General features: G+C 46.7%; 4 protein-coding genes across 4 annotated transcripts; 2 read left to right on the top strand and 2 right to left on the bottom strand.

The window, feature by feature from the left end:
- Window positions 1-737: 737 nt before the first annotated feature.
- On the bottom strand, window positions 738-2307 carry H6S33_008370 (uncharacterized protein; the record flags this gene model as incomplete). Its single annotated transcript, XM_044839711.1, has 2 exons — window positions 738-2148; window positions 2237-2307. 2 exons carry the CDS (start codon window positions 2305-2307, stop codon window positions 738-740), a joined length of 1482 nt encoding a protein of 493 aa, XP_044687915.1.
- A 907-nt stretch (window positions 2308-3214) lies between these two features.
- Window positions 3215-4924, bottom strand: H6S33_008369 (uncharacterized protein; the record flags this gene model as incomplete). Its single annotated transcript, XM_044839710.1, has 4 exons — window positions 3215-4510; window positions 4578-4731; window positions 4790-4823; window positions 4918-4924. 4 exons carry the CDS (start codon window positions 4922-4924, stop codon window positions 3215-3217), a joined length of 1491 nt encoding a protein of 496 aa, XP_044687914.1.
- Window positions 4925-8792: 3868 nt separating this feature from the next.
- Window positions 8793-9625, top strand: H6S33_008368 (uncharacterized protein; the record flags this gene model as incomplete). The annotated part of the gene is made up of 3 exons (XM_044840002.1): window positions 8793-8812; window positions 8876-9204; window positions 9276-9625. 3 exons carry the CDS (start codon window positions 8793-8795, stop codon window positions 9623-9625), a joined length of 699 nt encoding a protein of 232 aa, XP_044687913.1.
- Window positions 9626-11186: 1561 nt separating this feature from the next.
- On the top strand, window positions 11187-12819 carry H6S33_008367 (uncharacterized protein; the record flags this gene model as incomplete). The annotated part of the gene is made up of 5 exons (XM_044840001.1): window positions 11187-11303; window positions 11370-11506; window positions 11573-12040; window positions 12100-12420; window positions 12480-12819. 5 exons carry the CDS (start codon window positions 11187-11189, stop codon window positions 12817-12819), a joined length of 1383 nt encoding a protein of 460 aa, XP_044687912.1.
- Window positions 12820-13962: the final 1143 nt, after the last annotated feature.

The raw sequence follows: 13962 nt of genomic DNA, 5'->3' as shown, positions 1-13962 counted from the left end.
AGTCTAGGGGTAGACAGCTCGTCTTACACGAACACCGAGTGGGTTGAGTCCCCATGACCATCAGTAGGTCATGGGTTCAATCCCGGGGGTGGGAGTGTCTGTGGGGTGTATATTATATACCGGGAAACGTAGCCCATTATATTGCAGTACTGTATTGGGTAGGTAGCCCCGCGAAGGGTATATGGCCACAGCATCACTTTTTGTAAATTTATTGCCTATTTTGGGATTTTTCTTTCTTTTTTTGAGCTTATTAGGTAGCCTGAGGGCCTAGTGATATCGATCAGAGCTCTCTCTGGCCGGCCTACAATCGCAAATTGAACTATCTTAGCTTCTCGCTCATAAGTATTTGGCCAATTGGTCTCCCCCATTGTCAGGGCCGGATGTAGGATTAGGCCGGTTTATAATTAGCGAAACTTTTTCAGATCATATTCTTTTATAGTATAGTAGATGTAGCTTAGCAGATACGTTTGCTTTATACAGCCCACTCGTCGGTTTCCTGATGGTCGATTCTAGCTTTAAGGTAGGTAATGTATACATGGCTGCGGTTAAAAGCTCTCTATAACTGGTACATGGGCACATGTGTTCAGTAACGTAGCTACCATGCAAGTATCATGGCTATCGGGCTGAAACTTAAGGGCGTGCAGGCACATACAGTACCACCTCTCTGGGGATTGTTTAATTTAATTTACTTTGAATTGACTCAAAAATATACAAGTAGATACGTGTATGTAGTGAAGCTATCTCAATCTCCAAGATGCTTCCACGGGTGGCCGGAGACCAAACCACGACTGTAAAGAAATGTACAACCTCCGACTCAATACTCGGCCACCCCTAACCGCATCTTGTTCTACAGGTATCTGAGTTCTATTTAATTGATCGACGGCCCCGGGGATATCTGTTTGCGGGGTCTTCGTGACGGAGGGGTCTACTTCATCCTCCGAACCTTTAATCCCTCCAGTATTCTTTGGCTCCTCAGCTCTATCAATAGGTACTGTTACCAAGTCCTCCTTTCCAACCTCAAGGCCAGCTATAACCTCGCCCTCCTCACCCTCCCCACCCTCCTCACCCTCCTCACCCTCCTCACCCTCCTCGCCCTCCTCACCCTCCTCGCCCTCCTCGCCCTCTCTGCCTTCAACATCTTGAATATCCCCAATCGCCCCATCAGCCACAGCCACTGGATCCAAACATTCGTTGATGTTTGGATCATCACCCATCAACTCACTCTCCATGTTTTTGGCACCGTTACTACTCGCCTCAAACGTTTCAGTCACGGTAGCAAATTCCTTCTTATCTTCTAAGGAACTTTCCGCGAAACTACCCTGCACTGCTGCACTTATATCTTCGATATCACCACCGCCCTCCTCCACTATCTCGTTTTGTGGGACCGATTGCTCCTTGTTGACCATGTGGCAGGCCTTCAACTCACACATCGTATCTTTAAGATCTTCGCTAGTTTTGCCCTTGTCTACTACAACTACCAGGGCTTCAGTGCTTAGAGCATCCAACCGCGGCACTGCCTCAACATGTAGCACTCCCAAGTCGCTTTCAATACCTTCATTTCTTCTGTCCCCCCTCTCAACCCTCTCAAGTATAGTAACCATGTTCCCACCAAAGCCGTTTTCAGACCCAAATTGTCTCGTAACCATCTTGTGCATTAACTCAACCGCTAGATCGCCGCCTCCACACAGCAGCAACTTCATCTCCCGGCCGCTCACAGCCTTGAGCGTTCTGAAGTTCCCCGCTACATATCCCACCACAAGCTCCCTCGCGGGCTCCTGGGGACTTGTACGAGAGTAGATGTACTGCAGTAGCTCTATAACTTTTTTGGCTGTCCTTTCTGATATAGAAATCAGCCCAAGTGCTGTTCTTAGCCGGCTCACTGCTAAAGATTGCAATGCAGCAAGATTCTTATAACGTGCGAGTAGGTATAGTTTTGCGTGCACTAATAGCACGCCCTCGCTTTCTAGAATAATAGTTTCTAGCCCAGAGCTCGGCTCAGGATGTCGGTAGTCCCCAGTATGGAGAAACTCTAGGAATCGTCCCATAGTATTGCCATCCCAGTCGGGTTTCTCGACAACCGGCTCTTCCCACACATGAGGTTTTGATTCAATATCGTCATAGATATTGAAGTCGCTTTTCTCATTGACCCTATTGAAGATGAGAACACTAGTACATATCTAAGTTGAGAGAATGTGACGGGGGGGGGGAGTAATTCTGAATACAGTATTGTACATACCTGGAAGATAGTAGTGGAGGCGGCGTGGCGCAATGTGGAGGTGTCAGGAGAGGGGGGTAAGGCTGAGACATGCCAGCTGGAGGGAGAGGTCCTGGGCAGGCTACTCTATCTCTATCTACTCTACTTCGGGTGAGAACTGGGCGGGACGGTAGCCGTGGGATTCATTCTGGGTACATAACGCGCGTTCTCGATCTCGTTGGGTGGAGGATTGAGGTTCCTGGCGTACACGTAGGTGATCCGCCAAGATGTTACACGAAAACGGTTATTGCCGAGTCCTTCCCAGGTTTGTACCCGGCCGGAGAAGACCACCGTACATACCCGCGGTAGGTACTAGAGACTTTAGGTCAACCGGTTTTGAAAAATGCTTAATAGGCAATCCCTGATTTGGCCACGCAGAAGTAGGTACATACATCTGAGTATTATCAGCATTCATACGACACATGAAATATCAAATGAGGGGGCAGAATTGACGCAGTAACTAAATTTATACTCAGCCATCAATAACTTCATTCTCATCTTGGCATATATAAACACCCACTGAGTTTCACGCATGAGAGTGCAAGTATTCTGTATCTAGCAACCTTTGCGATTATATATCGTTTCATGATTCTTGGTCACTTTAATTTGGTGTTTATGATTGTTCTTGGCCTATATTATCACGATCAAGGGTTCGTAAATGCTATCATTATCACTAGCTAGAAATTCAGACATCCAAAGAAAAACTTGGAGCGCCCAGGTCCGCATCTCTCCCAGGGGATTACAGAAGGGGCCCAAAAGCGAAGGGGTAGTCTATATATAGCCACATCCTTACTGAAGAACAAAACCAAAGCTCTCTCTCGTGTGCCATGTCGAGCCATAAGTAAGCGGTTAAAATACCGTAAAGAAAACTCCAGAGAAGACAATGAAAAAAGAAATATGATGAGTATACATTAATCATTAGCAAGTTCATCATTCGTCCCATACATGCGTATATGAAACTTATGCTCCCTCCAGTTTGTCAAAAACACGAAGTCTAGGGCAAGAGGGCGTATAGCTAGTGTCTTGACAGTATAGTTCAAGCGATTTCCCTTCAAGCTCCAAGTAATAACTTCCAGCCCACAGCCGTTGTTCATAGAACTTACACATATCACCCCGCCTGCCAGCAGAAATTACAGGCCGTAAGACTCTAGAACCACGCGAGTGCTCGTTACATGCGACCTTTAGAGATTTCCCTTCAACCCTGACAAAGTCGCTCCCAGCCCAGTTATAGGCCCCATAATATTGGCATAGGTTTTGGAAAAACTTCCCGTCGACGGTTTGACTTTGAGATTGCGAGAATGTTTGAACCGATGGGGCGTAGGCGGCCTTATGAGTAGATAGGACGATCATAACGATCACGAATAAAGTTGTTGTTGCAATAGAAAGAAGTGTACGCAAGGAAAGGTTCCAGCCGGAAATAAGGAATATCAACTTATCCAAATTGTCCCATGGATGTTTCTTCGGTCCAGATATCGAGATATCGTCCTTACTATGACGGACTGGCGGCAGAATCGTGGATTTCTTTGCTCTTTCCTCCTCGAGCAACCTCTCCATGTTCGCAACCTTGTCGTTTAACTTTGATATCTCTCGTAGCTTGAGGGCCTCAGATCTCTTGGCGGCTTCCAGTCGTAAAGATGCCTCGTTCGATTCTCGCACCTTGTCCGTCAGTTTCTCCTCCCTCTTCTTGGCAGCCTCCAATCGGCGTTCTGCTGCGTTTAGATCTTGTGTAATTTCCGTGTTATTTTCCTCTGACTTTTGTAGCTTCCTTTCTACTTCGTTCATGAGCTTCTGCATCTCCGATTTAACTTCCACAAGAGCTCCTCCGGCATTGCAGAGTCTTGCTGCCACTTTCTCCATCAAGTCGACAGCACAATCGCCTCCCTTGCCCATCAATATCCTTATCTCCCCGTGTCCCTTGAGCTTTTCGAAATGCGCTGCTGCAAATGTTGACACAACATCCCGCATCGGATCATTAGAGCGTTTTTGAGTGTCGACATCACAATCCGTGGAAGGGCAAGTTGGAAAGTAGACATAGTCCAACATTTCAATAATATGGCGCAGCAAGTTTGGATCCTTATCAAGAAGGCTCCCATCGATGGCTTTTAGTACTTCTTTAAGCCTCTCTAAAGCCATCACTCGAAGTGCCTCTATCCTCTTGTGCTGCGCAAGGGTATAAACCTTAAGATGGGCCTTTAACATTTCCCCCAATTGCTCTGGATCCGACGGCAAAACCCCATTCTGGGTCTCCTTCTCTTCCTACTCCCTCTTTCGGGGGAGAAACCTCATAAGTCTCGCTATACAAAAAATCGACGAATCTCGCAACCGTATTGCCGTCCCACTCCAAGAGTTCGATTTTCTCCTCAAGTTCGGCACCCGTGATAGCACTCGGCAGGAGTCGCCATTTCGCGAGCAGCTTGCTGTTCACAAAAAAGCTGATATCACGGGATTTGACCTCGACCGTTTTTGAGGAGAGGTAGCTGTAGCTGGGTTGTTAGCTGGAGTTATGTTCATTCTTCGTTTTGAGGAGATACTTACCTGGAAATATTCATAGGCATTATGGTATCGAAGTCTGTCACTTCCTAGCATTCCAAAAAATCCGGAGGGCAGGAGGGAGAAATGGGGAGTTTTTTTTTTTCCCACGTCCCAATCGTGAGAGGACAGACAGCGCATAGTTAACCCTAACCCTTTATGCGGGTGTTGTACGGAGGTGTTTCAGGATGAGGCTCGAACCAGGATAATATCATGCTATTTACTGAGGTGGGCCTGCGGGGAGATGAATATGTCGGAAATGGAGAGATCTAGCAAAAGGAAAAAAAAAAAATGAGACAGAATCTATATGGGATATAAACTTTACCAATGGTCCTATTAGAGTTACGGTGGTATCCAATCTAATATTGCGTATCATGTGATGTGATGACCTAATGTGCCTTGTCACCTAACCCTAGGGCAGAGGCATGTGTATGAGAGGCTATAGTCCTCGGAGTTGAGAGATAAGAAGGCTGGAACTCAGGTAAAAGGTGAGATAAAGTGGGTTTTGATTGGTAGCTGGTAGTCTAGGCCCCGGTGTGTATAAAATATTATCGTGACTTGGACTGCCATGCCACATGTGGTGATAGGCATACCATGGCAAAATGCGCATGCTAGTACCCCACTGGACCACATATACAGTGTAACGTCTTCTTGTCCGAAAGCCTCGTTTGTGATGAGAACTGGGAATGATCGATCGAACCATAAGATCATCCATCCCAGGATCCTCTGACTCATATATAATTGTTTCACAGCTATCCCTAGGCCTGTGATGTTCTTGACAGCCTCCTGAACAGTAGCAACATGTATCAATTTTTAGCATGTATGGTACATAATCATGACACTAGAGATATCCTTGATAAATGATTCGGTATTCATGTTTGGCGTCTGTTTGAAAGTTTATGGAATCGCTAGCGCTATAGCCTGTATTCTGCGCTCTAAACCCTTCCATGTGATGGCTATCCTGAGAAGAAAGAGAGAAAGAAGCAAAGTTGAACCGGTGGAGAATCTGACGCCGGATGTGCACACCTATGCAGATAATAAATTTCAGCGATAACCCAACACCGCAGCTGGTCCGTTACTGTGGGTTTAAGTATTAGAATTTATGAGGCGAGTAGATATAATTGACGAGCACGTCCCCAATTAGTACCTGTGTTATGTATACCGAGGGAATCTGGGGTTTCTCAGGAAAAACCCCACACTTGTACGTAATTAACTCAGGCTCACTGCAGGTTTGCGATATTTTGAGGGACTATAAGCTGTCGAGAATACATGTGGTATATATCAACTGTTTTCCCATCTGTACATGAGTAACCAGCTTAAACCAAGAATATGACTTTCACTCATTTTTCAACAGCCTGAAAGAGACCAGCAGCCAGCGGCGACTCAGTTGAAGTATATTGCTATGTATAAATAGGTTCCGCCCAAACAAGGCGCGACTATTTCATACTTTTAGCTGTCGACGTCAGTTTGATTTCTTTGATGATATCCTGCAACGTTCTGTTGATGAAAATGAGGAAGTACACGAACTGTTTACATACATGTATGTGTTCATGATAATCACAGTAGCTCGATTTCAACACCAACGGCTGGTATGAAATCTCAGACTCAGCTTGGACTGCTGGATCACAATCACAGCTTAAAAATTACATATATGATTCAGAAGTGAAACATTCGGTTTGTAAATCGATGGCTGGCCGGGAATTGGAACGGGACTGATGAATTCGCACTGCTTTGTCCTTATCCTTATCGTTCTGTGTCTTCGACTAGCTGTGTGAACGTGGCACAGGAGACGAGAATACGCCAGAGAGCGGTCTTGAATTTAGCTCACTCTGTCTTGTTAATCCCGGTCTTGGCAAACTTCACGTCCAAGGTACGGGGGTATTTGCTTTAAAGTATTCCCGCCTTGTGGGCCGTGTGGGCCTTCCGAGCTTCTCTGGTCTCGAGGTGATGTCCCAAAGCAAAGATGGAAAGCCGCTCGGCGAGTCATACATACATGTAGACTACACGTGTACGGACGGCACTGTTGCCTCTGACCCTATCGCCTACATACCCGGCTTAATTGCCTACTTGTACTAGCTACGTATATACACGCGTGACTACAAGTACACCTGTCCTTACTTGGTGTTCCCTATAGAGCTTGTGTTTCCTGCATATTGACCTCGCGCGAGCTCCACTTCTTCTATTCACCCTTTGAATCATACTCCATCGCTACAAACCCTCGCCCCTCTGCGCGCCCGTTGGCATCGATATACCTCATATATACATGTATTAACCGCTCCAGTCCGCCTCTCGATCTCCGCCCTTTGGCCCCAACCGTACTTATGTAACTACAAGCGTATATTCACTAGTCATCTTCCATTAACAAGGAGCATCTATAGCAGAAGGAGATCAAAGCAAGTAGGAGTCTCAGCTCCTGTGGTCACGTGACGGAGTGACTTCAGCGAGTGATATGTCATGACTGATATATCATAAAAGTAAGTAGGACCATCTGGAAAGAACGCATTGATAATGCCAGTTCGCATTACTAACGCTTTTGTTCTACCTCTAGCTCTTCTCCTATTTAGTCTTCCTTGTAGTTAGTTTACCTCTCGCCCCACCCGGTGTCCGGACTTCTCGCAGGAGTGTGTGATATTGGCTTCACCAATCTCTACATTAAGCTACTCATTATTGTTGCCGTCAATCTCAGGCCTGCAGACTGTAAGAGTCGTTTTTATTGAAACTCCAGGCATGAACATCATATCAACAATTGCAAGGCAGGCTAGACCAACTGCGTGATTAAGCTCTACTATCTACGCAGGTAAGCCAATATTATCACCACCGTGCCTATAGCCAGAGATATACATTGTCCAACCAGTCGCCACTTCCTCGCCGTCTTGATCCAGGATGCTGTAATCATAGAAGAAAAATTAAATATCGGAGCTGGGGCGTACCTGGATCCGCCGATAAAAACATTCCATTCAAGTGCTATCCCTTTCTTTGGACGAATACCAGAGTGGCGAAATTCGTCGATGTCAGGGTGTGTATGCTGGACTACATGTAGCACCTGCTCTTATTCTTTATTGTGCTGGAAGCGTTCACCAGTACAGTCGAATCGCCCTATAAAGGTACAAAAGTGGCGCAAAGTCATACCCTTATAGGGCGTATACCCTTATAGACAGGGATACTTTGTGTCTACGAAGGCTATTGTAGTCCGGGAAGCCATACCCTTTAATATAAGGCGATTAACTTTATAAGAGGTACTTTTATAGGCCGATTCGACTGTATGTATGATACGGGGCTTGGCAAGGCAGTTGTTAGTGGGGGGTTAGAGTCTGGGTTCGATCCAGGGCCGGGTGGGAGCAGTACAAAACATGTAGGATGAGAGGAATATGATTCCCGTGATGTTACAGTGTTTTTGTTCTTTTTATGTACAGAGATTTAAATAAATAATAAAAAGGGAAAACTGTGTGGTGAATTCCTGACCGCTTTGAGTTGATTTGTAGGCGGGGGTGTCTTGCACATGCGAGTGAGATCTTATGATTGGAATACCAAGGCGTCCACCTAGATTTCTTAAAGTCCTAACACAAAATGCTAGACCCCAAACACAGACCTAAATATAAATACATGTATCTATAGAGTAAAACACCCAGATATGTACATAGGTACGTGTCAGGTTTCGTTACATATATGCGCCCATTCCTACATTATTCCGCCCAGACTCACCGTGCCTGCTCGAAGTGAAGGTGTGTACTTTTGTACCACCAACTTTGTCTCATACGTGCATACATGTATCTTCAGCTGCAGGCACGCCAAAAAAAAAAAGGAAGGTTGCATGCACGTAATCTTTCAGGCAACCATAGTAAGGGTTAGGGTTAATACTGTTCCCACCGAATATATATTCTCATAAGTTCGATATAGTCTAGAACAGCACACGCCCAAGCACTCTACGAGATACCGGAATCTTTGCGGCCATATTTTGCTGTTACTGACATACTCGCTGTATCTCATTATTATCCCACCTTTAGAGACCATGCCTCCAAGATTTTCTGGGTATTGCTTGTCCTACTCTAGGTTTGGGCGTGACGTCATACATTGGCTAACAAGTCGATATAGTCTCACTACAACTAGTGACCTCAGCTTCATCTCTTCGGAACCTTCCGTGATAACGTCTCGATCCGGCAAGCGGTTCTTTGTACATAGCGGTGTTATCGGCGACCTATACCTATGCACTGTTGGCCAAAGCCCCGGAGATATCGACCTCTCGGCTTGGAGTGATGACACAGTCAGCCGGTGGATCCAGTTCCTGTATGCTGGGAACTATCAGATCCCTGAACCCGCCTGGCAGGAGGACGACAAAGAAGAGGAAGAGGATGAAGAGGAAGAGGGGGATGAACAGGCTCCAACGGACAGAGATGGGTCAAATACACCCGACACAGTTCAAAGTCAGGCGAATCGGGAGGCAACACACGAAAATATACTACCTTTATATGTGGACATGTACGTACTCGCATAGTTCAGTCGGCCCTTACGAACTCGAAAGAATGGCATTCGATCGCCTCTATTCTGCGCTTCAGTAGTGCCGGTAGCTTTATAGAGAAGGGTGCCTCCAAACCAGCAATCGACTTCATCGAGACGTTAGCCTATACCTTCAATTTGGCCGAGACTACATGTAGTGATTATCGCATTAGACTAGGGGCGCGGGGACTAGCTCTTTTCAAGGATTTCGCAGTAACGCATTTCGGAAATCTGATGGTTCGTAAGGAAATGTCATCCTTGATGCGAAAGAACGGTGATTTTGCTGTTCAGTTGATGGGGTTGGTTGCCAATAAAGTTCGTAAGATAGAGAGCGATTCCAAGAACTAGAAAGATAAGGCTTTTGCGATTGGAGAAGCATTGCAGGAATCGATACGCAATCACGAAAAGATTGACGATCATTTGTATGGCCGTGATCCCTGGATGGAACTAGGGGGCTTTGCGTGTAAAGTTGTGGAAACTATACGCCTATCATCCGAGGTTGAGGCAAGAGTTCAAAGTTTACAACTCAAAAGGGATGGAAGAGTTCGTGAGTTTTGACAAAGATAGTGGAATGTCTTGATTTCTACCTCGAGGCAGCTAGCAAGTTGTTCAAGTCAGATTGGTCAGAGATTGAAAACTCTGAAGAGTTGGGCATCCAATATGAAGGTTGTGTCGCAGGCAAAATTTCGTACGTTGAGGCCTCGGCAAGAACTGATTTGACGGTTTTATATCCATCGGAAACAGAAGGTCATCCTGTGACACCTCTGAGGCCTCTAGAGCTAGAAGTTGTGAACTCGGCACATATGCTCCGTTGGTTGGAGACAAGTGGTGCTACCGCACTGATTAGAATTAGAGCCACCACACGGAGCGCCCTTATAAAATGTCTGATTGTCCGAGCGGCCTGGCTAGGTAGCCACGCAGGGTGGACGCGAGATAAGATAGAATGGTACGAAGCGCGTCTTCGGGGGTTTAATGGGCCAGAGCTTTTATGGACGTGTCCGGGCCAAGATTAGGTGGACTGGTCCGGACGAGAGCTTCAGCCTGCTGGACTGGACTGGTCTGAGTTTTATCCTTGCACGGGCCAAGGGGAAATTATATGGTCCTGAAAAAACAAGCCCACGGTAGTCCTGGATAGTTATTTTGTTAAGTCTTTTTTGGAGGATTCGTCTGTTTAAAACTTCTTGTAACAACACGTTCCTTAAGCTTTGGCCATAGTGTAAGCATGCACTGCACGCATGATGTAGCTTAGAGAAGCTTACGTGCACTTAAACCATGGCCAAATATGCGTGATTAAATGACGCCGGCGATGATATAATTTGCTCTTTTGTAAAGTTAAATGAGGAGAAGAGAGCTCGAATATTGAGGGTGACTTAATCTTCTGATGATGAGGTTGTCGAGGCTCCTTCATCTTGCAAGAATCTTCGAGGTTCGCAAAATTGAATTTTTTTAGGCTCCTGATCTTATAGTTTTAGGAGACTCGGGAGCTTATTTCTAGTAGGACTACTCAATCTAGATCTTCTATCAGCCACGGCCTATCAGGAGATGGGCATGTATAGTGGTGTTTCTGCCCTCTATTGTATTATACATGTAATCAGGCACTGCGCATGTACTTGCGCATGCGTCTTATGGGTACATAGGTTGCACGAGTGATATCTCATGATCAACTCCAATTGCCAAGACTGTTAGGCTTTGTTCATTCTCGTTTATCATCGTATTTTAACTCTAGAATATCCCGGTCCAATAGGTCTGTACTACTGAATTTACTACATACATCACGTGTATATATGAGATACCCACTAGTGGCTGCAAGTAGTTACCCGGCCCTTCTAGGTCTCTAAAACTTCAATTCAGTGACACCCCCGATGGGCAAAGATACGATAGTTGCATGTTCCTAGAAAACTCACCTAAAATGTCACGAAACCGCCGCATAGTCGCCTGGCGCACACCCGCCGATCTCCTTGAAGTTAAGGCCGCCTTCTATCCAGTCTCAAATGGCGAAGACCTCCGTCCAATGGCACTCGCAAAGGTATGGAAGAAAGCAAAAGGAAGAAGCAACCTCTATTCAGGAATCTCTAACACCCAATTGCGCCAGGTCCGTGCCTGGATATCGCGCACCCGCATCCCACACGCAATCGAAGCCACAGCGCTGCTAACAGAAGCCACCCTCCATGACACCTCCAGCCACTCAGCGCTCAACTCCAGACTCTCATACTCAACCGCGATCTGTCGGTACGTATCCGCGACCCCCCCACCCTACCCACCCATGACCCGCTAACAATTCAAGTCCCATACCAGCTTCGTCAATGGGCTCATAGATCCCGCGCAGCAGGCGCAATTCGCATTGCCTATGCACATCCTCGCGCGCAATCTCAACCTCCCAGCGTCGTTCGTCGAGATCCGACATGCGGCAACACATGACATGCTGCCCGGGCTACCGGTACTACGAGCGGTCGCGGCGAGGGCTCTGGCATGGCTGTGGGACAATTATTGGGTCTCGGTGGGCGTCAAGTGGACGTCAGAGGTAACAGGCTCTGGGGAAGAGGCGGTGCTGCAGTCGAAGGCGCGGATGGCGCTGAAGCGGTGGAGGCAGCTAAGGAGGGAGGATCCTAGGAAGCCATTAAAGCGATTTGATAAGACTCCCGAGGGCCGGGAGACCTATAAGATCATCAAGGAGTGTGCGGCGATCTGTCGAGGGGAGGAAGGGAAGGAGGCGCTGATTGAGGCATTCTTGGAAGAGAAGGGACTAATCCCAGCGGGTAAGAAGTATGTCATGCGGTCTCTTTTCCACCTCTTCTCTTATTTTATGCTAAAAGAACTCACAGGAAGGCACCCCTAATGAACGGCGCATTCCACCTCTGGCTTCCACTCCTAGACTCCCTTGACGCCTCCGTTAGTGGCTTTTCTAACATGCTCCTCTCCGCGATGCTCGATGTTTTTAATACCACCCGGCCACTCTTCACACTTCTGGACGGGACAAACCCAGACGACACGCACCCCCCCGAATTCATGGAAGCAGTGCTAGCATGGCTGAAACACCTCACATCCACCAACCCAGAGCCTAAAACAAACTTCGGCCACCAGGCCATAAGCCCAATTGACTATGATGAGCTAATCAAGCAATGCGTTGTGAGGCCCACTGAACGGTTTGCCCCTCCCTCCCTCTTTGCTCTGGGGAATTCGCTGACTGGTTTCCTACATACAGGGGTCTTAAATTCCTCCGCCATTTACTGAATGAGTACCCGGCCATGAACGAGAAGTACGCAAGGATTGTAGAGATTGCAGCCACTCAGGTTGTGCTGCCGCCGGCCAAGAAAGCAGAGGACGGCACAGATACGAGGAAGCGGAAACTCGAAGAGGTGGAAGCCGAGGTCAAGGAATTCGAGGCCAGGTTTGAGGCCATGAAGCGGCAAAAAGCTGAGCAGGAGGCGAGGCTGAGGGATGGTGATGCGATGCAAGTGGAGGCGGTGGTGGAGACCGTCAAGGCTGGGCGATGGAAGAAGTGGAATGGGGAATGGACACCGAGGCCTATTGGCGTCTTGTAAAATATTAGTTTTCATAAGGTAGAATAGCGTGTAATATAAGGAGGATATTATGTAATATCAACCTATCAGCGGCTCTAAAATCGAGGTAGGTGCTCCCCCGGCGCGCCCCCGCTTCCCATAATACCTAGAGATGATTGTATTTTGGCATTCACTATGGAGGAAATGACAAGAGCACAACTCATCATATGGGAGGTATCCTACTTTATACATTGACTACATGTAGATGACCAGAGGATTGATTCCGGGCGTTGTGTTGATTATTTTCAAGCCGCCTTTGCGCGAGCCAGATCGATTATCAAGTCGAGTGATAGGTCATGATCGAGACGGTGCCACAAGCCATCTACCTTGTTTAGGCAGCGTAGACTTATTCCTCCCGAGTCTTTGGTCACCGGATTCGAATCCCCTGGTTTAGGGATCACATATATATAGGTGGCCCATCTCTACGGTGTTTATGCCCGGATTTGGCGTACATGAGCCCATCCACCCAAACTACAGTACTAAAAAAGGGGGGTGGGATCCCTATAGTAGTACTATAGTAGTAGTGCGGTATTCTTATCTATACCGTATTCTTTCCAATACCGATTTATGCCGGTGTTTGGAGAAATATTTATTGCAAAGAATACCAATTAGTGCCTTCCGGTACAGCAGATTAGGACTAGTTCTGCGTGTTTTGAGATTAGTCTTGCCTTGATGGTACGTACCCCGTCTATACATCGAGCCCAGTATTGTATATACATGTATGCTAACATCACCATCGCCATCATCAAGTCTGCACCGGTTTAATTGCAATTATTATCACCATTGGCTGATAGGATTACCTGAGGTCTTTCGCGTGAGATGTTACGCCTAGATCAGGAAAATTTATTTTTTAAAAGTATATCCCAGTTCTGGAACGCCCATCATTGGAGGATGAACCTTCAGGGATCTATTGATAAATTAACATCTGGCGATGTTCATATTTGAAATGCTTCAAGCTTGAAATGCGGAATTAGGGTTAGGTGTTGAAAGTTTTAAGTATATCCCTATATCCCTATATCCCGTAGTTCTACTGGAGTGCTGCTGTAGTGAATAAAGTTCGGTACTACAGTTAACCCAGTATAATCTGGAACACGTGTTCTGGCTACTACCTTATTCTTACCGTAT

This window comes from Morchella sextelata (assembly GCF_020137385.1).
Source record: "Morchella sextelata strain SCLS chromosome Unknown scls_26, whole genome shotgun sequence".
Classification (NCBI taxonomy): domain Eukaryota; kingdom Fungi; phylum Ascomycota; class Pezizomycetes; order Pezizales; family Morchellaceae; genus Morchella; species Morchella sextelata.
Note: the sequence above shows the minus strand (reverse complement) of the source record. Positions and strands in the feature narration are given on the sequence as shown.